Source organism: Lissotriton helveticus, chromosome 12 (assembly GCF_964261635.1).
Source record: "Lissotriton helveticus chromosome 12, aLisHel1.1, whole genome shotgun sequence".
NCBI lineage: Eukaryota > Metazoa > Chordata > Amphibia > Caudata > Salamandridae > Lissotriton > Lissotriton helveticus.
Genome location: NC_136073.1, coordinates 302,560,722 through 302,588,535, shown reverse-complemented (window position 1 = coordinate 302,588,535; position 27,814 = coordinate 302,560,722). Strand labels below are relative to the sequence as shown.

At 48.0% G+C, this 27,814-nt stretch overlaps 1 protein-coding gene across 3 annotated transcripts in view; it reads right to left on the bottom strand.

Moving 5' to 3' along the window:
- The window catches only part of HEATR3 (HEAT repeat containing 3), a 191,783-nt gene that overhangs the window by 119,430 nt on the left and 44,539 nt on the right, over positions 1 to 27,814 (bottom strand). For 2 of the 3 annotated variants that reach the window (XM_078671369.1, XM_078671371.1), the window contains exon 6: positions 861 to 1,001. The exons of the other annotated variant lie outside the window; for it this stretch is intronic. In XM_078671369.1, coding sequence (XP_078527495.1) covers positions 861 to 1,001 — 141 coding nt within the window. The remainder of the gene's footprint in view (positions 1 to 860; positions 1,002 to 27,814) is intronic. 3 annotated transcript variants of the gene reach the window in all.

Below are 27,814 nucleotides of genomic sequence, written 5' to 3'. Positions count from 1 at the left end.
ATAAACAAAAAAATGCAGTTTTATCCTACAATATCATCACATGGACATTCATCTCAGCTTTTCCAATTATGAAGAAAATATGGCATTCAGCTATAGGCCATTCAAAACTGTGCAAGTTGCAATCGGTCATAACACTGATCACACAAAAACAAACCTTTTGTTTTTTATATATCATCTTGCCATGGTTGCCGGTATGTAGATAGTTTTAACTTCAACACAGTACACTCTGCGGAAGACGATATATCACACAGGTGAGTATGCTCAACATTGTTTGACATTAATCTGCATCCATCAATCAGCAAACAAAAGAACTGAAAAACATTTCCTTAATAGGAGGTCCACACGATGAATGTGTTCATACTTGGAGCAATAATCCTCCGGGCCGCATGCATGTAATAAGTTCAGTGTGGCTTCGTTGGATGGAGGATGACTAGCGAGGCAGGTGTCAGCACCATCCATATGTGAGTGGACCATAGGTTGGATGGTAGTATAGAAATTGGAAAGAAGCAGGGATGAACTAAAGTTTCATATAAATGACTGCTATAAAAAACCTATCATGTACATGTAATTCAACATTCTTGGAAATGAAAGATTTGCTTTCATCTTAAGGCCCTTCTTATCAGGATGCAAAAACATTAAGGCACCTCCTTATATGTACCGGTCAACATCTTTAATCTGACTTAAGAGCTCGGCACATCGCTTACTTACTAGTTTTTACAGTTGGAAATATTTGCCCTAATATTGGCAGTAAAACAGGACAGTGGCTTGTCTATGTGGTCTGACACACTTACCCATTCTATAAAACTGTCTATTACTGCAAAGTAAAATGATTTTCAGCAAATAAAAATTTAAACACATACCAGCTACTAGCGTCCTTAAAAGCACATACTCCATTGTATTCTGGGAACACAACATTGCTGATTCCAGCATATGCAAGGCAGGAGGGTTTAAACATTCCAAGAGCTCTGGGTTATCCTCAGTCACCGTCTGTAAACAGTACGCTGCAAATGCAAAGACAGTCAGTGTGAAATTTCCAGGGCACACAATGTTTGAACACCTGTCGAACAAGTTATTTACCTCCTGTAACGCTTTATCTGGTAGCGACAATATCTAGCCCCAGATTCCTTACCTCTGAATTCCCTAGGCGCCAGATTGGATCCTGAAGATTTTTCTTCGAACAACACCCCTGCGCAATAGTAGGGGGCGTCGGTCGGGCTCGCGCTGCGTCATTCGCTTCACCTATATAGGGGTCAACTCTGGACACTGTCACTTTTCACAACTTTCCACACTAGAAGCGCAGAGCCATGAAGTTTACGGACATTGGGATATTTGAAAACTAGGGCCCTAGAAACCTGTCCACAGTGGGGAGGATGGGCGAGTGGTTAAGAAATCTGCAGCTGGATATTGTCTCTACCAGATAAGGCGTTACTGAAAGTAAGTAACTTGTTCCTCCGATAGAGACATCTAGCCGTAGATTCCTTACCTTTGAACAGATACTCAAGCAATACCATCCCAAAGGAGGGACTGCGGACAAATTTCAGACTAAAAAGTCCTGCAGGACCGAACAGGCAAAATAACCATCCCTGCGGACGGACTGTCTGGACAGTAATGCTTGGTAAACAAGTGACGGAATGCCCACGTTGCTGCCTGACAAGACAGGTTTGGGACTACACATTCTAACCCAGCGGTAGCAGCTTTAGCTCCGGTGGAATGAACTCTTAAGCCTCCAGGATTCTGCTTCTTTACCAGAGCATAGCAAATCTTGATGCAGAGAACAACCCATCATGAGATGGCCCTTTTCTGCACCCCCTGACCTTTCTTTGTACCAACATACCCCACGAAGAGTTGGCCATCCACCCGGAACTCTTTTGTTTGGTCAAGGTAGAATGAAAGAGCTCTTTTTGGGTCCAGATGGTGGAGTAGTTCCTCTTCTTTAGGGGATGCAGAGGAGCATTGAAAGTGGGCAAGGTGACAGACTGTTCCAAATGGAATGGCGTTACCACTTCTGGGAGAAATGATACCCTAGTGCAGTGGTTCCCAAACTTTTTCAGCCCATGGCTCCCTTGGCTTACTGGTCGTTGGCCGCAGCTCCCTATTATGTGACATTCTTTTGAGGGTGGATGTATGCAAGTCCAGCCGTGGATGTACTTACACTTTTCTCCTTGAAAATAATTGGGATAAAGTTGGGTCATGTACCCCATGACATGCCGAACAGTCATGGGGTACTCCTGTAGTGTAGAATGGTAGAAAACGCCTAGTTCAGTTGGGACATTTATCACACACAATACATGTCGAATCTTTTGTATTGATAAGAAGAAATAGGACTTAATTTACATTAGGAAGATGTACTTTATAACTTCTTTCTTTTTAATTTAAAAACAGAACTGTTTTGCTCAGTTCTGGAGTAATTCCCTAATCTTCCAGGAAAAACGAATACACTTTTTGTCTCCTCTTCCAAATGTATTTTGGGAACTGTATGAGCTTGGAGGGTGCTGCTTATATCCAGTGTAGGCTCCATCTACACACATTTTTTCAAATGGGCCCAGTATGTTCTAGGGTAGCAGTGGGTAAGAGGAAATGCTAAACACAAGATCTGTATTATTTAATTTTCAATAATGAATTAGGCCCCAGTTTTTAGTAAAGAACAATGCACAGAATAATGCAAAATGCATACAATATTGAACATGTACATATGAATAAAGAAAAGTTGTTCTCTTTATTTCAAACGATTATTTTTATTTGGGTTTTTTTTCATTTACTTATTCTTCATTCTTTTCATATATTTTGATAGGTGTTATTTCATAAGTTGCGATACACTTCATAAAAAACACATTAATATTTACAATACATATATAGCAACATAAATACAATCACATATGTACAAACACAACTCATATAAAACAACAACAATTAACAATACCATACATATATATATATATATTTAAAGGCGAGTGAGAGGAATTTGGCAATCAATTTAAAGGCTGTCGGTCGGTGCAAACAGGGTAGCTGCATTACAAATCGCTTTTCCTTCCTGTGTTCTATAGAGCCTGCTACCATGGTCACTGTCACGGAGGTTGTGGGTTAGCCACGGGTGACCTCTTGCCATGCAGAAGCTCTTGGTTGCTGGCTTCGTAAGCAGGAAATACGAGTAACCCAGCTCCATTAGAAGCATCCAGTTCTGCACTCTCAAAAAATTCTCTGCTGCCATCTAGTGGACAAAGTTTTTATACTTTTACTAAATAACTCACATTTCTAAGATGTTACCGGCAATTTATTATGACTTGAATTCGAACATCTCAAACCTTTGGAGCGCGGCGCCCCTGGCTAGTATGGAGGGCACACCAGGGCGCACAGTTTGGGAACCATTGTCCTAGTGTGAAGCTTCAACTTGTCAGAGAAGATCGTCAAGAAAAGAGTCTTGGACGTTAAAGCCTGCAGCTTACTAATCTTCCTTGCAGATGTAATTGCCACTAAAAAAGCTGTTTTGATGGTGACCAGCAGGAAAGGACATATATGCAGGGGCTCGAAAGGAGAGCACATCAGGAAGGTGAGACCAAAATTCAGGTCCCATTTAGGCATAATGAAAGGGGAAGGTGGGAACATATGCACAAGATGGGTGACTTAAATAAAGAGGACTGGTCCCGCAGCCTCAGGAGTGCAAACATAGCAGAAAAGTACCCTTTCAGAGTGCCCAGAGCACATCCTTGCTGGGCAAGGGTCAAAATAAAAAGCAAAACATCAGAAAGAAGAGCAGAAAGAGGGTCAATAGACTTTTCTGCACAATATATTACATATTTCTTCCATTGGCAGGCGTATACAGTTTTGGTGGAGGGATGCCTGGCTGCCAAAATAACATTATGAACTTGAGGAGGAAGGTCGAGAGCTATCAACTGCCCCAGCTTAATCACCAAGCAAGAAGGCGAATAGTTGGCAAGTTCAGCTGAAGATCCTCTTGAAGGGGCAGCCTGATCAGAGGATCAATGCTCCGGTTACCAGACTCTGTGCCCAGTCCAGAGTCACATGGATGAATGGGGCCAAGTTGTTCCTAATCTTGAGAACTCTGAGCAGGAATGGTTTGGGCAGAAAGGCACACAGGCAGCCTGAGCCCCACTCAAGATGAAAAGCGTCTGAGCAAGAGTCGCCTTGAAAACAGGCAAACCAAGGCTCTCCCCACTGCGGAAAGAGAGCTTGCGCCACTTTCCGGGTGGAGACACCATTTGTGATCTGCTAGGCATCGACGGCTGAGTTAGTCTGCTCTGGCATTAAGGGAACCTGCCAGGAAATACCCTGCTGTTCCAGCCGTGTCCATGCCTCTTGACAAAGGGCCCAGGACCCCCACTCCACCCTGTTGCAGTACCACATGGCGGTGGAGTTGTCCGTGAACACTTAAACTAGCCTTCCCTTGATGGAGAGTAGAAAGGTTTTCAATGTCCATCAGATCACTCGGAGCTCCAGCATGTTGATGTAGAATCCAGATTCAGCCGGAGACCAGAGTCCTCTGATCTCCCCCCTTCTCCCAGATGGCAGCCGTATCCCAGGAGTAACGCATTTCTCGCTACTGTGAGGTCTGGTTGGGGAAGGGAGAGGGGTCTACCTCTGACCCAATCGCACTTGGTTAGCCACCACTGCAGGTGTTGTGCAGTTCCCTTAGAGATTAGGATAATGTCGGAGAGATTCTCTTAATGCTGCATCCATTGGAACATCAGGTCCTACTGAGGAGCCCGCATAGGCCATCTAGCATGTGTTACTAGCAGGATGCAAGTGCCATGAGACCCAACAGCCTCAGAATCATTATCACCGAAATCCAGAAAAGAGGCTAAAGCATCTGCATCTTCGCCTAAATATGCTGGACTCGCCACTATGGAGACTAGGCCCAAAACTTCACTGTGTCCAGAACAGCTCTGATGAAAGGGAGCATCTGATAGGGAGTCAGGCATGACTTTAGAACATGGATAGTGAACCCCAGCGAATGCAGGAGGTTCGCTGTAGTCTGGAGGTGGGAGACAGATGCCCGAAGCGAGCCTCCTACAGCTGCCAGTTGTCGAGATCGGGGGAAGACTGGCAGCCTTGATCTGTGCAGATGAGCTGTAACCACCCCCACCATCTCTGAACCTTGGGGCCCTAGTAAGGACAAAGGGGAGCATGGTGGACTAAAAGTGCTCATGGCCTACTGTAAACCGGAGGTAGCGAAAACAGGCAGGCAGAACGTGGATTTGAAAATAGGTGCCCTGTAAGTCCAACACGACCATTCAGTCTCCCGTGCCTAGGGCAGACAGGACCTGAGCTAATGTGTGCATCATGAATTTCTCCTTTTTGAGGAAGTAGTTGAGGGCTCGTAGTTCCAGGATAGGTCGAAGGCCATTGTCCTTTTTCAGGACCAAAAAGTAGCGAAAATAGCAACCACAGTCTACTTCTGGGGCCGGAACCCTCTCTATGGCTCCCTTGGCCAAGAGAGCCATGATTTCATCCTGGAGCAAAAGTAAATGATCCTCTGTCAGCCGGTCGTAGGATGGCGGCATGGAGGGAGGGATGGTCTTAAAGGGGAGGGAGTAACCCCTCCAGATGGTCTGGAGGAACCACCTGTCTGATGTAATATTTTGTCAGTGGTGGATGTGATGGCTGATCCTGCCACCAACTAGACACCCATGGTCTTGGAGGGCGAGACTAGGAGGCTAAAGCTGCCAGGTAGGGGAGTTTTGACTGGACCTCTGGCTACCAGTCCCACGTGCGCGCAGGGGTTGTGAATCTTGTGCAGCTCAGTGGCTGGGATAGGGCGGGCGCGGTCGAAAGCTCCTTCCATAGCCGGAAAAGGCAGACGGAGGATGACGTGGGCAGCTGAGAGGTCCAAGGACTGGGCTGTAGCCCGTGAGTCCTTAAAGCTCTCCAGCGCAGTGTCTGTCTCGTCTCTAAGAGATGGCTATCATTGCACCATTAAGGGGCATGTCCAGGAGAGGAGCCTTGACATCTCCTGAAAAGTCAGATTCTCTCAGCCAGGCGTGGCGTCCTACAGCCACTGTCGAAGACATCACTCTGCCCAGCGAGTCGGTTGTGTCTAAACCATATGCAATTGAGAACTTTGCTTAATCGCTCCGGTCTGATACTGCTTGGGAGAGGATGGCCCGAGCCTCCTACGGGATGTGTGGCAGCACTTGCGCAACCATTTCCCAAAGAGAGAGTGTAAGGAAGTGGGTTTCTGTTGCAGTAATCCCCCCACACACACACACTTTTTGCCTGATAACTGATGCACTTTTCCTTGGTGCGCCCTGGGTCCCTGCCAATCAGGAACCCAGGGCCTGTGTTCCTTCCCTAAAAACTGTACTAAAGCCTAAACTCAATTGGCATCTCTGGCCACATGGCAGCCCCTGGTAAATGGTACTCTAGGTACCCAGGGCATTGTGACCAGAGAAGACCCCTAAGGGCTGCAGCACTTATTGTGCCACCCTTAGGGGCCCTGTACCCAGACACCCACACACTGCCTTTGCAGTGCAGGTGGAGTGCCTTGGTGCAAAACTAAACAAAGAGTCGACATGGCACACATCCGTGTACCATGCCCACAAACACACTGCCCTGGCATACCTCAGACACCCCTCTAGCTGGGTGCATGAGCCCTGTGCCTTTACAGCACCCAGGTCATTCCTGGGCACGTAAGTGAAGTGTTACTGTTGGACCCGGTCCTTTGGGCAGGTTCACCCCGAGACTTTTTGCTTTTTCCCAGCCTGTTGTTGGAACCGGGGTTGGTGATTTTTAGGCCTCTGCGCACTTTTTCACTGTGGTACAGTGTAAAGTGCGTGTGCTCTCTGTGTATGTGTGATGAGCAACCTGCCCTCCCATAGGAATGAATGTTGAATATGTATGCCATGGTAGATTCCTGATGCGTGGGGAGTGCAGGGTCGAGTTTGATATGTGTGAACTCGTGAGAATGAATGCTGCATAATGGTATATGCGGCATGGCTGTGTCTAGTCTAGAAGTGCCACTTTTAGAAGTTGGCATATTTGTGTAGTGAGTCTGCTGGCACGTGATTGGGTGATGAGCCTGGCCCAGGAGTGCCTGGGCCTGCTTGTGGATTTACTGTCTGGTTTGAGTGGGACAGGGGCTGCAGGGCCCCCGGAGGGGGTCGGAGCCAGCCCCAGGATGAAAGGCCCCCATTTGCTGTCAGGGATGGGAGGAAAGAGCATCTGGTGGTACCGGGCTGTGCCTGTCAGCCCACCATGCTGGCTCTCCCTCCTGATGGCCCACTGTCACCTCTGACCTGAGGCTGACAGGAGAGGGAAACCAGATACACCCAGGGCTTAGGGCTCGCTTACACAAAGACTTCAAAAGACTTCAAAGCCTTTTCTGTGTATAAGAAGGGGCTGTGTCCCCTTCCAAAATGTTCTTGTCTTGTTCCTGTGGCTGACTTGAATCTACCAGGGGTGGGCGCTGCCCAGCCCCTGGATGCCTGGAGGACTTCTAGGGGACCCCTCTGCCTGTCCTGGAAGGATGGGGGGCTTTGCTTTACCCTAGAGGGACTTTGCTGTATCCCCTGAAGGACTTTGCTGGACTTGTCCCTGTAGCACTGAGGGAGCGCTTCATTTGCATCTAGCGCTGAGAGAGTGCTTTATTGTCCTTCTAGCGCTGGGAGCGCTGTGTTTCTTCTCTTTAGCGCCTGTGAGCGCTTCACTGGGACAATAGCGCTTAGGAGCGCTTTATTGCCGATTATAGCGCTGGTAGCGCTCTGCTCATTTTCGTTAGCGCTTGGAAGCGCTTTATTTCCTATGGCCGGTGCCCACCCGGCATCTGGCCCATAAAAGGAATCAGCCCCCGCCTGCCTGCCTAAAGGAGAAGGGCCGCTGCGCTGCCCACAGCGACCCGGAAGCGGTTGGCCGGCCGGCCAATCCCAGCGCGGCCGGCCAGAAGTCCCGCCCCCGCAGTCCGGGGAAGAAGAAAGGAAGGCGCGGGAGATGGTGGCCGTGCGCGGGGCTCCTCTCGGCTGAGGGAGCCCCGAGGAGACGAGGAGACGAGGCGGCCGGGTGACAGGGCTCCCGTGTGCCGAGGGAGCCCTGCAGAGACAGGACGTCCGGCCGGCTGAGGAGAGGAGCCGGGAGAGCAGCGCCGGCGAAGGAGAGCCCAGCAGAGGAGCCCCGCCAAAGACAGCCCGGTGAGTGAGAGGGCTGGGGGCTCCGTGATGCTGCTGGCGGTACCAGGGGGGCACAAGGTCCAGAGCGGTCCCGAACTGCAGTGGACCGCTCCCACATAGAGGCGGTGGTACGGGAAGGGCGGCCCCGGTTGGCAGCGGGTCGCCCCAACGTAGGATGGAGCCCCAGTAAGGCCATGGGGCATTGCGTGCTTTGAGCCAGCAAGGCTCCAACGTCCAGGGGGCATTGGGTTGCCAGCCCAGCGGCCGCATCGTGGGGCATTTTTGGACTGAGTCCCCCGAGAGGGACTCCCCGCCCGCAGTTGTGTGTGTTTTGAGCCCAGAGAGGCTCGGGGGCCAGGTGCTTGATGTCGTGCCCCCGAGGGAGGGCTCCAACGACCCCACAGTTGTTCTAAGAGCCTGCTAGGCTCAGGGGGCATATTTGTTCGGAGCCTGTGTGGCTCTGCTTTGGCCTGTGGAAAATTAGTGCGGTTTGGTGAACATTATCTGCGCCATCTTGCCTTTTCCCCTGATGCCACACTTTTGTCGTGCGCGCCCGCCATTTTAAGATGCCCCGATCAGAACGAACCCTTTTGCATGCCGCTGGCCCCTGACATAGCCCTTTGCCTTCACTAAGCCTGCACGCTGACCACCCCCTGCTTGCACCTGCCTTGAGTCATAAACCCCTCTTCGGCGCTGCTCTGCCCCCGGCCCTCATCCTGTTCCCAGCGCGACACCTCCCTGCTTTCCTTTCATGATCTCCGGCCCTTAGATGCAAACCCCCTTTTTCCCCGTGAGCCCGTTTTGTCCTCCCCGTTCCCAAGCCGACACCCAGCTCTGCCGATACCATCCTTGCCCCTCCCCGTACAATAGAAAGCTTCCCCCATCAAAGAATCCCCGGGTTGATCAAAGCCCCCCACCCCATGAGACCCGATCAGACTCCCCACATTCCGTGAATCGGCGGATTATCCAGCTGCGCGATGCTCATCACCTGTTGTGACTAGGGTGGGGACTTAAACTGTAAATGTGTGTGGGAACGGGCCCAAAGGGGAGTTCCGAGAATGTCTTTTCCGCACATCAAAGCTTTAAACATGTATGTGTAATCTGCAATAAAGTCATAAATGTGGATATAAGAGGCCAGGCCTCAGAAATACAGTTAGAGCACCTCAGAACGATACCTTCTGTCCGTTTCGTTGTGTTCTCCTCCGGAGAGAATAAAAAAACCTTGTTTCCTGCTTTCCAGTCTCCAGCGCCTGCCTCTTCATTGTTTTAAATAACTAGGGGGTCACAGAGGCAATACCGCCGGGCAAATATCGATTGTCCCCGACCCTATTGAAACTGTTTTTACAATTGGCGTCCCAAGCGTGGGGCCCATCAGCGACTCGTGGATCCAGTGGGAGAGGTCCCGACGACAGAGTGAACGACTGCAACGATCGGGAGAGCTCTTGCCCAATAGACCCTCGTCTGGCAGCCGATCATCCGAACTTCACTAGTTCCGAACAGACCTCTCTCGAGTGATCTACGGTCCTGACTGGGAACCATCAGGAGTGCCGTGAGAAATACGAGAAAAAGAGGACGATCGGGCGCTGGATTCGGAAGACAGGAAACTGTCCACATGGTCCGGGTAAGGTCGTGTTGCCACGACAAGTTGCGAAAGAATTTGTTTTGATTGCTTGATTGTTCAAAAATACTAGTATTGCCTTGTTTATTTTTATTTAGAGATTCACTGTCTGCAAACGGAGAAGCAACAGGCTCTCTCTCCCTTTGCAAGCAGTGGAGGATAAGTAGGGTAGCAGCCGTGCTTGTTCTTTTTCTCCCCCACTCAATAATTGCTTGAAACTGAACTGTTGTTCACAAACTATTGTTTCCTGGAGATTCTCTGTCTGCAAGCAGGGAAGAGACCATCCTTTTTGCAGATAGTGAAAAGGGTAGGTAACGCAGATCTTTGCGGTCCTACTCATTCTCCCCATTGTTATTTTGTTGGTCTTTTGGATCCATGAGGTATTCACTACCTGCAAACAACGTAGAATAGAAATATTCTGTCTAGTCTTTGCACCTAGTGATAAGATAGGCAGTGCTGACTTTTTAGTCCCTCGTTACGAGCCGTCATGTCTGTCTTCTCCCCATTGATAAATAGCCTGTTTAGCCCGGACCGGGTGTTAGAGGTGGACCATATGGCTCCACTAGAAGGCACCCCTAATAAGGACATGTTCATAAACTATGGGTTAGTCACCATAGCTTATAATAAATTATGGCACAGGTATACCGAAGATAGCCAAGACAAACAGTGGCCACTGGCAGGATCCTTTGACCTTGATAAAATAGAAACGTTAGAAATAGCCCTTCGAAATAATAAGACGACGCCAATTATGCTCGACAGTCTCGGTATGTGGCGCAGAGAGGCTACGAGACGACAGAGAAAAGACGAGGATAAACCAAGTAGGGAAATATACCGACAGGACAACCCCAGGACACCGCTACCCACAACTTATCCCCCGACACTATACAAAGGACGACCAGACTTAGGGTCAGACCAATGCGCTTTTTGTAGGTATGTCGGACACTGGAAAGCCCAATGCCCGACTCTACTGAGCGTGAGTAAAGGCAAAGGGCCGACAAGAACGACAGACCGACAGTACGAGAAAAGGCGCGAGACAGAGAAGAACCCGACTTACATAGACAGACCAGACAGAACTACCACGTTTGATTATGCCCGATGGCACAGATTTCGCCAGGAAAATCTCAGCGGCATGATCAAGTTCTCCTAGGTCGGGCAATGTCAAGACGGGAACCCAGCCTCGTTTAAAATTCACAGACGGAAAGAGATAATTATGACCAATAACTGTTTTTATATTTGTCTTGGGTCTTTGTATGTCGTACTTGTACTGCCCCCCCGTCTGAGTTCGTGTGTATGTAATGTACAAATCTGCGTCATCCCTCTACACGTGTTTCCGTGTTACTCGACCCCTGTTAGCAGAAACTTAGCATAAAAGCAACCTGGAAAGAAAGAAATGATAAAACAAAATCCGTAGACCATTAATAAACTTGAACTTTTAATTTAACACAACAAACAAGGAATAATAACGATAAACTGTAGAAAATGAAAGTCAAACAGAACATTCGCCCCCCCCCCTTCTGGAACCTTCCAAAGTAGGGCAGGGTTACGGCTACGCCCAACCAACGGCAACCCATATAAGGCGAGCCCCGCCGCCAACTCTTGGTCAGGAAATCTTAACGTATGGGGGAGCCGGAGGAGAGGCAGGAGCCCGCAGCCTGGGCATTTGCAGGTAGTCCCGCCACATGTCTCCTTGGCCGGCCGCAACGGGCCTGGAAAGACTAAGGTAGTCCCGCCACATGTCAAGAGGAGAGCGAGGCACCTCTTCCTTTTCTCTTCCGTCACAGCCGCAGCAGTCCTGGACGGCGGGATGTCCTGCACGTACCTCCACAACAATCTGTCCAAGTTGGGCTGGGAGGGAGAGGCGACGCGGACGAGCCTCTCCCACCTCCACCGGTAGGAGGTTTCCCAGCCCCCAGCCCGACGCCGAACACCCCCAGTCAGGCGATGGTGCCCATACTTCCACAGCACCGGACACACCATGGTGGCACCCCAGTACTTGCGCAGCACCGAACACACAATGGTGGCACCCCAGTATTTGCGCAGCACCGAACGTACAATGGTGGCACTTGGGGAACACCGGATGTGGAGAGGCCTTCATGCGGGGCGATGAAAAGGAGCGGCATGGAGTGCACCGGGAGAAGGAGACGATGTGAACGAGTCTCCCTCGCCCCCCCAGGTGGGGGCATCACAGCTGCACCCCAGCTGAACGTCCCGCTCTCACAAAACAGGGACCTCTTCCTTTCACTCCGAAGGGTCTCTTCCATTCTTGCAAACTCGACGAGAGTGGCCCCTGTAGGGCCTCAAAATGGCGTCTGGATCCGCTGGAAGGCGGGCCCCGGCCACTAGAGTAACTTTGGCCAGCCATACAACTCGAACATTTGTCCCATGGAGCACGAGCCCCCATCTCCGACAGCATCTCCGCAGCCTTGAAGATCATACAAAGGTCCCCGGCGGAGCCTTCGGCCTTTGCAGGTTTCCGGTAAGGGACGGCTGCTTCGATCGCCAACGAAACAAACATGACATTGCCACACCTTCTGTTAGCGTGAATTCTAGAACTGCCGAAAAGGACTCTGGTCCAAACTGCCAGTAATGGAAACATTTCCCCCTGATGCTGCTTCCGGACTGTGCCGGCCCCGCCCAAAATGGCGCTGGTATCAATCGGAACTTACGAACACCTCGTGGTGTTCCTTTGCACTAATATAAACTTGATGTTCTGAGATTTTTGTGATCCTTTGTACACTTGGCTAGAAAAGACAAGGAGAGCTCACTCGACGAACAGTATGAAAAGATCCCCGTTACAAATGTTGATTACGAATATACAATGTATTATATTTTTATAACTGATGTAAACCTCATTTACGATGCATACGTACGGTATGCATATAGGAAATCTGATTACAACTGTTATGATTATGTTTCTAAATTATGAAAATATATGCCCCCGAACCCCCAGCCAATTAATAGACGTTTTAGTCTCTTACAAATGAATGAGTAAAACTTTCCGATGTTTTTACTATTGCAAACGACACCCCCCCCACTGTACGCACTTTAGCCATTGCCACGACCGACCAAATACGACCACACCCTCCTAATCCATATGCTGAAATGAATTTGCAAAATAAAGTCTTTGAAACTATGGACGGGTATTGCATGCTTTATTTTAAAACAATATGGGATGGGTAGGAAAGTTCTTTTTCTGTGCACCCTACTCTGCTCTCTCTTTAAGGTTAAAGGAAGATGGTTGCCCAGCCCTGGAGGACGGATCGGATCGACAACACGACACTCCGACTTAAAAGTACGCGACTGACTCATGAACTCTCGCGTAGAGGAAGACCGTGACTTCCAAGGATGGGTAAAACGGATGGTGTAAATGAGGGAATGTAAAAGGAGGGTGAAATGAAATAATGTAAATATTGTAAAGTACAACGTTCCAAAGTAGCAGGGACCCAAGAACCGAAGAACTTTAGAACGCCACGGCGTTGAAAGAGGTTTAAGGATCCCGATAGTGAGATATATCCTTTGACTAGATACCTCGCACTAGGCCCCTCTGGTTTCCTTTTTATGTTTCCCCGCACACGCCCTACATGAACACACTACCCCCCCCCGACTCCGAAAACCATATCCCCGGGGACCCTGCCCCAAGGAGGAAAGACGAGTAAGAGGTAAGTAAAGGACTTATGAATCCATGTATTTGAATGCGCGCGAATGCTGTCTCCCCCACCCCCCCCTCTTTTCCTCCCTCTGCAGGTTACATCAGAGATTACGGCCAAGGTGTGGCGAAGATCTGAGACCTAGCCATGTCTAAATACACGAAACGGACTAGCGCCGCAGGGTGGTGTCTAAGCACGCCTGCAAACTACTCACGTATCGAACAAACCCGAAAAATTAGCACAACCTGATAAAAAGTGATCACCCTTAAACCAGACCGGACGAATGAACCCACGTTACGTATGATGCGAAACTGTGAGGGAATGTGTGTGTGTGTGTGTGACTGAGGCGTTGACCCAACTGGTCAAAGGACCGAGAATGCGAGAAAGTGCGACAAAATGGTACCTCCTTTTTCTTCTTTCCTTTTCTCAAAGCACGTCCCCTCTACCCTGTCTAATGCTCAAACTGCATGATTACAAGATTCTACCGTGGACTCGTGAATACCCTTTACTGTGTAATGCACTAAATAGCCTTTCTTGAATGCACTGCCGCCCTCTCCGTTGCACGTGTACTATTTAGCCTGCCGTTGCACTCTCTCTCTCTCTCTCTCTCTCTCTCTCTCTCTCTCTCTCTCTCTCTCTCTCTCTCTCTCTCACTCTCTCTCTCTATTTTTTTTGCACTACCACTCTTCCGAGTGGTTAGCCCCGAAATTGGCAGATTGCCACCCCTAGCACACCACCTAATTGGCTTCAAATACCGTCAGTATTTGCACAAACGCTTGTCTTTAATACAATCACCCTGAGGCCGCGTCATTACCTCTCCTTTTCCGATAGAAGTCAATGAACCCAGGTTGGGCCGTAAGGGAAAGGACAGGTAAGACGACAGAGGTTCCCTAATCTGGCCCGAAATGAGGGAACTACATGTCAACGGCTCCTATAGTATAAAACAAGGACCTCAGAATACGCGACCCTCCCCTCCCCGAAACGTCGCAATACCCAAACCAGAAAAACGATCACCCCCGTTACCTCCCCTGTCTATGTCCCTGGTTGTTTCCCATAAAACCCCTGTCCTTCCTAGTTAAGTAACCGGGCTGTAAAAGGTTACGTAGGACCCAGAATGATGTTTTACAAGGTTAACAGACTAGACCAAGGTAAAGAAATCGTCAAAATGAACCCCGCAGTAGTTGAAAAACAGGATGCACCGATAGAAAGGAAATGTTTAGCCATGTTCGTCTCTCAGCAAAATACCTGTGTAGTACCATGTTGACGACTCACTGTACCCTTTTGTAAATGTGAAACTCTAGAGAACGGCATATCTTTGCCAGATTTGTCTCCCGAAGGTGGGTTACCATCAGATGAACTGTCATGCCTGTAATAAATGATTATGAAGGAAAGTCATAGTAAATCCAACAGGTCCGCCACCGGTCATTCATATGCCAGTTGTGAACGTTAAATATAACGGACATTTTCATTCTTTGCCTGGAGCTGGGAGAGAAATAGACTTTTTTTGATTATCTTCATCCGCAAATTTTTTCTAAAAGACTGTCTTTTCAAACTTGTTTAAGGGTACTGCCGTTGGAGGAGAGAAGGACCGGATGTGGGAGCACGAGGCCTGACTGCAGACTAAGGGACACCTGCGACATTAGCCAAGGCGAGACCACGACTGAAAAGAGCTGCAGGACGAGGCACTGTTTTCGACAGCATGAAAAGAAAGGGTCGACCTGATGCCCCTGCTCGACGTCCAGTGCCTGTCGACAAGTCCCCGCTCTCTGAATTCCGTCACACGCCCGCCTATTTGAAGTCTCTCGTTCCCCTAGTTTGTTCCTAATTTGGCCTTGCTCCATCCCCCTTTTTTTCCTCTGACCTACCCTATGGACTGTTTTGAACGCTCTTCTTCCATCGGAACTTTCTGACAATCACCTCAAAGGACACAGGGCGAAAAGGACCTTTCCGACCAGAAACGCGAGGAAAGGGTCGTGCCCTGCAACGCAGAACTTAGAACAGAGCTGGACTTGTAGCTCCACCGCCGGTGCTCAACAGCGCCAACGAAAGACCACAAAGAACAATGAGAACTCGTAAACTTCGAACATTTGACATCCTCAATCACCGTTTTTGCCTCATTTCTCTCCCAGCCGCCATTGTATTGATCCTGCTCCAAACCGAATCTGAAATATGTATTAACCTGCCAGTTCACGTTATGATATGTACTTGCTGCTCGCCGTTTTTTGTATTTCATTCCTATGACTTTCCTGCTGAACAAATTTATCAAAGTTTATCAAATAGGTGCACCTCCTAAAAACTAGAAACCTCAAAATGTATTGTTTACAACTCTTTTTCTAGGGTTCCTACCGGTTTCTTTCCCATGCCCACCACAATAGACCCGAGTAGAAAATGAACCAGCAAGATGTCTTGAATATGTTAAAGGGGGGACTGTGGAAAATTAGTGCGGTTTGGTGAACATTATCTGCGCCATCTTGCCTTTTCCCCTGATGCCACACTTTTGTCGTGCGCGCCCGCCATTTTAAGATGCCCCGATCAGAACGAACCCTTTTGCATGCCGCTGGCCCCTGACATAGCCCTTTGCCTTCACTAAGCCTGCACGCTGACCACCCCCTGCTTGCACCTGCCTTGAGTCATAAACCCCTCTTCGGCGCTGCTCTGCCCCCGGCCCTCATCCTGTTCCCAGCGCGACACCTCCCTGCTTTCCTTTCATGATCTCCGGCCCTTAGATGCAAACCCCCTTTTTCCCCGTGAGCCCGTTTTGTCCTCCCCGTTCCCAAGCCGACACCCAGCTCTGCCGATACCATCCTTGCCCCTCCCCGTACAATAGAAAGCTTCCCCCATCAAAGAATCCCCGGGTTGATCAAAGCCCCCCACCCCATGAGACCCGATCAGACTCCCCACATTCCGTGAATCGGCGGATTATCCAGCTGCGCGATGCTCATCACCTGTTGTGACTAGGGTGGGGACTTAAACTGTAAATGTGTGTGGGAACGGGCCCAAAGGGGAGTTCCGAGAATGTCTTTTCCGCACATCAAAGCTTTAAACATGTATGTGTAATCTGCAATAAAGTCATAAATGTGGATATAAGAGGCCAGGCCTCAGAAATACAGTTAGAGCACCTCAGAACGATACCTTCTGTCCGTTTCGTTGTGTTCTCCTCCGGAGAGAATAAAAAAACCTTGTTTCCTGCTTTCCAGTCTCCAGCGCCTGCCTCTTCATTGTTTTAAATAACTAGGGGGTCACAGAGGCAATACCGCCGGGCAAATATCGATTGTCCCCGACCCTATTGAAACTGTTTTTACAGGCCAGTTGTTTGAAAGTTCCACGGAGGACTTGGGGGCAGAAGTATTTCTAGAGCCAGATGGCTCCAACGCCCCACAGCTGTTTCAGAGCCTGTGTGGCTCCAACCTTTCGCGCAGTTTTGTTCTAGGGCCAGTGAGGGCCCCGGCGCAGTTTTGATTCTCCAGCTGCCCAGCAATTAGTGGGCAGCTGCACCGTTTAGGCGCAAGATGGAGAGGGGGTCCCTGAGAGGGATAGAGATGGCACAGAGGTGCCCGGCCAGTCACAGCTGCGCAGCACTTAGTGCCAGCTGCAGCGTTTAGGCCCTTGTGAGTGTTCCCAGGTGCCCAGCAAGTAGTGGGCACCTGCATCGTTTAGGCCCCTGACATTGAGACTCAGGGCGTTCTAGCCCCAACACGGCCAGTTGGCCTAGGGACTGCCACAGGTAGTGGCTTATGTAGGTCTTGCGCAATTGTATGGTTATTTGCACCTCTGAATGTGATTTCTTGCATCATGTCTTATTCCTGCACCTCTGAATGTTTTTAGACATCATGTGACTTTTGCGCCATTGTAGTATTATGGTACCTCTGAATGTATTTGTATTGCATCATGTGCTTTATTCTTAACACCGCTGAATGTGTAGGTTTATACATTAGGTGTTTCCTTTACTACTCCTCTGAATGTGTTTCATGCATCATGGGTAATGTGTTCTTGCTTAGACCCCTAAATGCTGTGTGATACTTAGGTGGTTGTTCTTTTTAGTACAGGTGGTCCTAGTGAGGTCCTGGTCCCCTGCGTGACAGTCTCTTAAGGGGTTAGGGTTGCGTAGGTGGTACTTACCTGTTCCCAGTAGTTACTGGATGTGATCTATAACTGTTACTTTGTGTTACAGTGAAGTTTATATACTTTTATTCTAATTTCTGACAAGTATTTCTATATCTGCGAAGTGTTGACTCTGACAGTGGCCCATGTGGCCCTGTCTTGTAAATAATCCCTTGTGAATATTGCCGTGCCAGATTGGCACAATGTACAGGTGTGATTTCTATCTGATATGTTTTGACAATACAAAAGTTATTTTTAATATAACCTTGTGTGGAGTCTCTTTTGTGGTGTGCCTAGTATGTTGTTGCTTTTGTGCGCTGGCGCAAATGCTTTACACATCGCCTCCGAGTTTAGCCTAGACTGCTCGTGCCAAGCTACCTAGAGGGTGAGCAGGGGTTATCTTGGCGTGTGACTTCCTTGCCCTGACTAGAATGGTGGTTTCTGCCTGGCTTTGGCGTCAGCCTTAGCCTACCAGAAATAGCCGGTTCTAACAGTTACCATTAAGAGTATATGGTGCTGGGAGGTTGTCATCACGAACTCCACAGCAACATGATGGCTACACTGAAGACTGAGAAGTTTGATATCAAACTTCTCAGCACCTTAAACCCACACTGATGCCAGTGTGGGATTGAATGCCAAATGCACGACAGAGGACAACTTAGAGTTGTCCCCTGAACCTAACCTACAATCCACGTCTTGTCTGAGAGACTGCCTAGGCTGCCACACAGCAGACATGTTGCTGGACCCCTGGGTAGAGAGCCATCCGCTCTCCTGGACCTGCAACAATAAATGTCCTGGGTGAGGTGCTAGGTCTCCTCCCCCAGGATGGGCAGGGTAAGCTTCAAAGGCATGCCACCTTTGTGAGCTTCTCCAGGCCACTTGCTGTACTCAGCAACTGGCCCCCACCAATTCTAACCCCCACTCTGGTGGGGAGACTGGCGCAAAACCCCAAGGAAGGAAAGGGGGTGTGCCAGGCTCTGTCAACCCCACTCCTCAGGTGGGGGAGGCGAGGTGAAGCACATCTCCGGGCTCTCACAATCTTGAGGATGGGGAGCCCTGCCCAATCAGAGATAGGCTACTGCCACCCTCCCACAGGAGAGGAGCAGGATAGGGTGTGTACTCACCCCAGGACAGGGACCCATTGGTCCCTGCCCTCACCCGACCTGTAACTGCCCAAATTTTGGTATTTAGGGGCACCTTGAACCTTCCTTCCTCAGATCCAGATTTAAAACAAGCAAGAAGATCAAGAAACCAGAAGACCTGCTGTGCAGCTGCTAACAAGGAGGACACCAACTTACTTGGCCCCAGCCCTACCGGTCTGTTGATCCTTGAACCTGCTCCTGCGAAACTCCAGCGCCTTCGTGGTCAGCAACCTCAAAAACCCCGTAGGACCGGATTGCCTTCAGACTCTACCAAGACTGGGACTCCCACAGCAGTGGTTCGGCTCAAAAAGTAACACCCCTGGTGCCTGCCGGGAACCGTGAATCCAGCAACCTCTGCACCCGCTGAGCCCGGCCTGTGCCTGCGTGGACAAAGACCCAAAGGACATACCCCCGGCGATTGGGACCTGAAATCCAGTGCCCCAGGACCCTCCTCTATGACCCAGGCGACGCCTGTAGCCTCACAACAAGGGACCCCTCACAACAAGGGACCCCTCCAACCATGACCAGCAGAGGGAAAGATTTCCCGACGTCAAAAGACACCCCACGGCGCCCCATGGCCCCCTGTGCCCAACTCCTGGGTGCCTATCTATCCTCCAGGATCCCAACTTACCCCTTGAAGTGTTGGTCGCTCCTGAAGAATTTCTGTCCCTGAGCCTGCAGCCTTTGTTCATCTTCCAAGTTTTCCAATGAATAACATTGAGCGCCAGATGGCTCAAAAGCACCCTGCACCCAGCCGCCCGAGTGCCCCTGGCAGTGCAACCTTTGTCCTAATCTATTTCCAAATTTGCCCGGAGCAAGTGACCAGGAGCCCAGCTCCCACAGCCGTGTGGCCTGCTTGCCAGCAGCCACCACCCAAAGGTCCTCTGCCTCTCGTAGGTTAACATTGGGCCTAACTACCTCTGCACCCGGCTGCCCCTGTGCCGCTGAAGGTGAACCAACTGTACCTACCTGACCCTGAGAGACCCCGGAGTCTATGTCCAGAACCTTAATTCTGCCAGTCGAGTACTTACCCAAAAGCTGATAACTCACTTTTCTTCCATAAGGTAACATGGACTGGTTTCACTTGGAAATTCTTTTAAAATACAAATATTCCTTAAAAATCACTATTGTAACCAAAACGCTTTTACTCAACTGTTTACAGGAGATGGTTCTAAAATAAAATAACTATATATTTTGATACAAAACAATTGGCCTAGAGTTTAGTTCTTGTGTGTGTGTGTGTGTGTGTGTGTGTGTGTGTGTGTGAGACCATTTGCTGACTGAGTGTGTACAAGTGCTTTACACTGTCCTCTGATACTGCCTTACTGCTCGACCAAGCTACCACTTTAGAGAGTAGGGTTATACCTAACTTTAGCCTCTGCCAAACCTCTGGGGACTGTGGACTCTGTGCACACTGTACCTTACTTTTGTCCAGTATATACAGCGCCAATAAGCATGCAGTGTTTATGGACGGGAAGGCAAGGATGGCGGAAGAAAAGCATTTTTTGCCCTCAACTGTCTCTTGGATTCCCTGTCCAGGGAAGCGCGGCTGGGAACATGCCATGGCATACCAAGCTCGCCAGGGTGAGGTGGGTTGTGAGAAAGTTTGGGTCACCCGCAGCAGGGTGGTGGCGAGCATCCTGTTGCCAATAGTATGTCTGTAAGGGCTTCATTCAATGGGAGCAAGTGTTCTGAGAAGGGAGCTCCTGGCTGTAGCACCTCTGTCAAGATGTTAGTCTTGACTGCCACAGAGGGTAGCTAAAGGCCAAGGGCCTCAGCCGCCCTCTACACCACCACTGCATAAAATGCTCCCTCCTCCGAGCCACAGGGTGGGGGGGAAATGGGGTGACACCAGTATCTGAAGAAGTAACTGGCCTCACCCAATTCCTCATACCAGTCAATCTCCTGATCGTAGTGCTGGTATTATTAAGTGTCTAGTGACCTAGCATCTCCGAATAAGGGTCAGGGAAGGACCTATAACCAGTCGTGGAATTTGTGTTGGTTGACGCAGCTCCGGCTCAGTGTTCTCTGGGATTAGAATAGGGCTGGTGTCTCTGGTAGCATCAGCGTCAGGACCAGCTTCTGGGAAGGTTGCAGTGGCACAACCAGCAAATCTCCGGATCCATGGTGGGAGGGGCTGGAGTAGAACCCAATGCACCCCCCATACCCCCGGGCCTGCGGGGGCCAAAGGCATGCAAGAGGGGTCAGGCCGCACAAACATTAGGCGCATGGACTCCTAAAATCCTTTCATTTAAGCAGGGTTCGCTCTGTCTCCCGGAAAAGCAGTGAGTCGCGGAGCCGGCCCAGGTTCCATGAACAAGCCCACAAACGCCAAGGTTCCTTTAAGGGCTTTTTGGGCCTCTTACCAGATTGTCCTGATGAGCTCGAGTGGGACGAAGAGGACTTGGTATACTTGAAGCAGCTCTGGGACCTTCCTCTTGACCGGGACCTAGATCTCTGAGGATTCGTGCGTTGCATTGCCTGCCGGCTTGGAGGCGTGATCGTACTCCAGACACCACAGGCACACCAACTTTGGGTTTGTCACAGACGTGGCGGAAATAAGCATCCTGGGACCGGTTTCGGGTTCATAACCCTCAACAGCCAGGTTTCTTGAATCCAGTGGCAGAGTGAGCAAGGGACCCACGTCTGGGCATACCCTGCCAACTTAGGGCGAACAAAGCGATACCAAAGGGGATGATGGACGGACGCTCTGTTCGCCCTAAGTTGGCAGGGTATGCCCAGACATGGGTCCTTTGCTCACTCTGCCACTGGATTCAAGATAGCCTGGCTGATGAGGGTTATGAACCCGAACCCGAAACCGGTCCCAGGATGCTGGTTACCGGTCCAGGGAAGACATGGCTTGGCAGTTCGGGCTGGACTGTTCCCATGAGGCACAGGGTCAGACTGATTTCCATATGGCCATGTCTGAACTAGGGGTGGTGGAGTGAGCTAAAGAATAATGGATTAAACCCAGATCAGTTGACTGGGGGTGAGTATTTGATTTGATCAAACTCTCCGCCCATCATCCCCTTTGGTATAGCTTTATCTATAACATTAGAGCATGTTGCTAGGAGTATGTATTAACTGTGTGCGCTTTGAAAATGTGCACTGGTGCATATTTATGCGGTGTTGTACATTGCTACACTTTTGCATGAGGTGCACAAATAATAGAAAAGCTGCTTTAAACTAATAGCGTTTGCTAGGTAATAACTAATACAGCGTACTAGTATGGGGGGAGGTAAACATAAATGGGTTTATTTTCATAAATTAATACTCTTTTGTGTTTGTTTATGGACCCACCATAAAATGGCTGCCTAAGAATCCAGCATGGCTGAGAATTGTGCTGAAATGAGGCGCATACGCAGAACCAGCTTGCCTCAAGTGGAGAAATGAGTCAAGGCCACAATGAACTGTACATTCTCGTTATCGTGCCAATGTACCAGTGTTTGTGTAAAGTATCATTCCTGTGTGTGATGTGAAAGGAAGAAGGAAATTGACGGATACATTTTTCTGCCTTAATGTTGCATATTTGTATAATTATGGATGGTGAAACATAAGACTGTATTAAGCATGAACGCTTCCTTTGTTAAAACTGGTATGGATTGGATTTGCAAATGAGAACAGGATGGCGAGACCCTCATGTCATCTATGCTAACCAATCACAGTGCAAGTGTCTACTGAAACCTGCAACATTATTTGTATAGTCAGCCAAGAATATATAAAAATAACTCCATAGGGGGCGTGTCTGCTTTAAGCCTTAGTCTGAGAGGGAGGAGAGGAAAAGAAGCAGATGAGATCCGACATCATGTGGGTTGGGTACGTGAACATCGCGGATGCAGTCTGGGAGGAGATTACGTCCGAGGAGAGAGAGGGAGGTGGGGGGCATAGGCTAGCCTTACAAGTCATATTTTTGGCAAGGTAGATCACATTCCTCTTTGGTCTTGAGAAGGGTGGGCTGTCTCCCTCTGTGGAGCACAGAGAGGCAGATTGAACAGACCAGGGCAGAGAGTACAGCTGATAGAAAGGTTTAGATTTAGATGCTAAAACTCCAAGTTTATGCTTTGACTAATTAACTAGTTTTGAAAAGATTGGTCTTATGCATTTATTTCTCTTTATGGGAGATGTTTGCCAATTATTAATTAGCCTTGCAAAACTCACTCTTGAATTATATTTTCCTGAACTCTTTGTATGCAACCTACAATATGTTCTGTATTAATTCTATTTTACCTGTTTTCCAAATTCTGTAACCTGATTGATATTTGACTAATGAATAAAGGGTCAGAAAAAGCTCAACTTTTAACTAAGAAAATAAAACCCTTTAAAAATACTCACCAACTCTCTTTATTGGCTTAAATATTGATTGTATTTAGATTTTTCATGTTTATGTAAAGTCTCCTGAAGGTGATACACAGTGGCACCTTTTCAGCAGTAAAATAAAGGTAAATGTGGTTTTTCATTGAGAAATTACCGTGAATTTACCGCTGGATCACCCTCAACACAAGCTCACCACCTGCATGACCGTAGTTGCAAACTGGATGAAAGCCAACTATCTCAAGCTCAACACGAACAAGACAGAAGTAGTGATGTTTGGCAGGAACACCTCACCATGGGACTCCAACTGGTGGCTGGCCGGATTTGTACTCGCATCCACAACTCATGCCAGGAATCTTGGAATAATTATCGTCTGCACAAGTTCATGCCATCACTACATCCTGATTCCACACCCTGAAGAAGCGGAGGAACAAATCCAGATGCTCACAAGCAGCACAAGAAAAACTGTCACTCACGCCCCAGTCACCGTCAAGTTGTACTAGAGGAACTTCCTTTATACCAGGATCACCAAGCAACTCAAAGACTATAGCTCGGGGGTCTCCAACCTTTTCTGTAGTGAGAGCTAATTCTGCTCAAGGAAAGTCCTGCCGAGCTACTGGCATATTTTATCACTGTAAAATGCGGATATGTATTAACATTACACTATGACCACCCTAAGAAAGATTTATCAGGAGTCACTACTCAAAAATTCCAGATGAAGTTATAAGGAGAATGCTAGAAAAATGTTTATCAATATTGAATGCTTATAATCAAGTAAAATTCAAATCATCACATGCTGTGTGCCACAAAGGGTACTACCACAGTAGTAAGTCTCCCCAACTCAAATTGAGTTATCATTCAGCTAACAACTTTAAATGTGTTTTAGAATTGTAATATTTTGTCTTAATTAGCATATTAGTTTTTTAAAAATACACATATTGTACGATCAAAACCAGTTTCCTGCAATCAAGCTCAATTTTCCAAAAGAAAAACCTTAAAATTGAGCTTGATTGCAGGAAACTGGTTTTGATCGTACAATATGTGTATTTTTAAAAAACTAATATGCTAATTAAGACTTAATTTACAACAAGGGGTGGTGATGGACAGAGTCTCTGAATTAAGCAGAATACGCTCACCCAGTCAAGAGATCAGGGCTAAATCCAACACCGTTTTTTAGCTCATTGCACCATCCCAGTTTCAGAACCTGGCTGTATGCAAATTAGTCTGTCCCTGGCCCAGTGCATCATGGGAACAGGGCAGACCAGACTACAAAAGCCAATTCTTACACTGGGAAGGAAACAAGCTTCCGGGGACCGGTTTCTGGCATTTCAGCCGTCTTCGGCCCGGCTTGCTTGAATCCTGATGGTGCAATGAGCAAGGGACTCACATCTGAGTATACCCTTCCACGCTTAGGGTGGACAAAAATATTTACAACAAGGGGTGGTGATGGACAGAGTCTCTGAATTAAGCAGAATACTCTCACCCAGTCAAGAGATCAGGGCTAAATCCAACACCGTTTTTTAGCTCATTGCACCATCCCAGTTTCAGAACCTGGCTGTATGCAAATTAGTCTGTCCCTGGCCCAGTGCATCATGGGAACAGGGCAGACCAGACTACAAAAGCCAATTCTTACACTGGGAAGGAAACAAGCTTCCCAGTCCCTTGCTCATTGCACCATCAGGATTCAAGCAAGCCGGGCCGAAGACGGCTGTAATGCCAGAAACCGGTCCCCGGAAGCTTGTTTCCTTCCCAGTGTAAGAATTGGCTTTTGTAGTTTGGTTTGCCCTGTTCCCATCTTGCACTGGGACAGGAACAGACTAATTTGCATACAGCCAGGTTCTGAAACTGGGATGGTGCAATGAGCTAAAAAACGGTGTTGGATCTAGCCCTGATCTCTTGACTGGGTGAGAGTATTCTGCTTAATTCAGAGACTGTCCCTCACCACCCCTTGTTGTAAATAATTAAGACTTAATTAGCATATTAGTTTTTTTAAAATACACATATTGTACGATCAAAACCAGTTTCCTGCAATCAAGCTCAATTTTCCAAAAGAAAAACCTTTTCAGAAAACGCATATTTTTTTTCTTTAAAAAATCAAATCAGTTTTCATTGTTAGAAAATACACAGTCCCTAAACATCAGCTTTTAGTTTTCATTGAGTACCGCCATGTAAAAATGCCAGCGATGGACAAAGTCTGCTTCAAATACCCACGAATTAGAATCATAGGCCATGCTTGCTCACCATAACACTATTAATGCATCTGTTATGCTAATAATGCCCACCATTAAACCAGGGCTACTACTGTGCCAAAGTGGGATGCCCAACATATATCCGTTATGACATCATTATGGGAGAAGCGGTTGCCACTCTGTCAGGAATGGCTAAAAGCAAGCCAGGCATGCTCTTAATATGTCAGTGATGGCAGCAAGTATGTAATTACTAGACTTGTATGCCCAAAATAGTCAAGGATGTAATATTATGGCAATGGCACAATCATACCATGAACGAGCACAATTGCGTCAGAGATAATACTCTAATGATGGGGACCAGCAAACATATTTGGCAGCCCTTGACACTAGGAGTAGCTTTAAGGAAGCAACACTGTTTATGAGGGAAGGACACAATGTCACACACCCACACAAAAATGAATATGATGCTTCTAATTTTCTCTGCCCTGGATGCATCCTCTGTTCTCTCAGCTCTTTGGTTGATCATGCTCCCAACTAACAAATTTTCACTCTAGTTCTTGCAGTCACTCACTTTGGTGGGTCAGCCCTGGTTACTGCTCCCACTATTCTTTGATGTCACACACGGTGTGACTGATAGAGTAGGGCATATAACATGGCCAATCTCCTTCTTAGGTAGATTTAAAGTGGATAAAGATGGTTCATGTGACAAACCCATAGGCCAACACCCTATTCTGCCCATGCTTCAACACCCTCCACATACTTTGCAAGACCTTTAAATGGATCCCTCCCGAAACCAGGAAGACCGTCACCCATGCACTCATCACTAGCAGGCTGGACTACCAGAATGCCCTCTATGCCGGAATCAAAAAATCTCTTCTCCACAAACTCCAGACCGTCCAGAACGCTACAGCCAGACTCGTCCTCAGCATCCCACGACAAGACCACATCACCCAGCACCTACGGGACCTCCACTGGCTCCTCCTTGAAAAACAAGCATTTGCAATGCAATAGGTCTCGCATTAGGGAAGTTTGAGCTATGGGGATTGTAAATGACACATTTTTTGTTTATGTGTTGGTTTTGAAAATAGCTAAATTAATAGCTTTGTCATTTACAATGCCAATAGTTATAACTTTCGCAAATGTGACACCTATAGCATTTGTAATGCAATAAGTGTTGTATTTACGTGAATTAGATGTATTGATATTACAAATAACAATGGCTTTTATTTTTTTTATAATTAATACTTAAATAAAAGTTATTGTAATTTATAATGGCAATAGCTTAAACTTTTGTAAATAACCTTTGTGAAGATTATGTTCAGTGTATTTTATTGTGACAAAAATCCAAGAACAGAAGTGAAAAATTAACATCTTTTTGTGACATTTGTAATAAAGCTTGAAACATTGAGAGAACATATTTGAACCAGTTGTTGTTGAATGGTTGCACAGATTGATGCTGTGGGGGCGCGGAGTGACGTTGTGGTGGCGACGAGTGATGCTGTGGCGTTCAGTGATGCTGTGGTAGCGCATAGTGATGTTGTGGTGCCCCTGAGTGATGCTGTGGTGGCCCTGGGTGATGCTGTGGTGGTGCTGAGTGATAATGTGGTGGTGCTGAGTGATAATGTGGTGGTGCTGAGTGGTGCTGTGGTGGTGCTGAGTGGTGCTGTGGTAGTGCTGAGTGATACTTTGGTGATACTGAGTGGTGCTGTGTTGGTGCTGAGTGATAATGTGGTGGTGCTTAGTGATAATGTGGTGGTACTGAGTGGTGCTGTGGTGGTGCTGAGTGATGCTGTGGTGGTGCTGAGTGGTGCTGTGGTTGTGCTGAGTGGTGCTGTGGTGGTGCCGAGTGATGCTGTGGTGGTGCTGAGTGATGCTGTGGTGGTGCTGAGTGATAATGTGGTGGTGCAGAATGATAATATGGTGGTGCTGTGGTGGTGCTGAGTGGTGCTGTGGTGGTGCTGAGTGATGCTGTGGTGCTGCTGAGTGGTGCTGTGGTGGTGCTGAGTGATAATGTGGTGGGTAATTAATAAAACCACTTATGCATAGCTGGGAGCTGCTTTATTGTAAGCAACAGACATGCTACATGCGCTGCACAACGAGTGTTTGCTTATGGTTTGAAAGGCATGTGGGGCCCCGTTTTTTAAAGGTTAAATGACACACTTTAAAGGCAACATTAGATCCCAAGTGGCAGGCACGCTGTATGCGCTGCAGAACGAGTGTTTGCATATGGGTTGACAGGTGTGTGGGGCCCCGTTTTTAAAAGCTACATTTGATGCTTTAAAGACAGCATCGGATCCCAAGTGGCAGTCGCGCTGTATGCACTGAACAACGAGTGTCTGCTTACAGGTTTAAAGGAGTGTGGGGCTCTAGATTTTTTTAGATAAATTCCACACGTTTAAAAATCCCTCATAACCTCTGCAATATTTTGTTTAAGCTGTAACAGTATTTTTTTTAACTATACAGTTAAACCACAAATAGCTGTATAATACTATATACCAAGCATACACAATTATTAAAAGACATAGGAAAATAAGGCCTACATTTATCGCACAATACATCTTTAACGCAACATTTATAACAAAGTACCAGATGCAGCTAACCTCTGCAACAGGTTTGTAAACAAACGGCGAGAAAAGTGATAAAACCCACGCCCCAGCTCCACTTCTAAAGAGAACACAATTAATTTTAT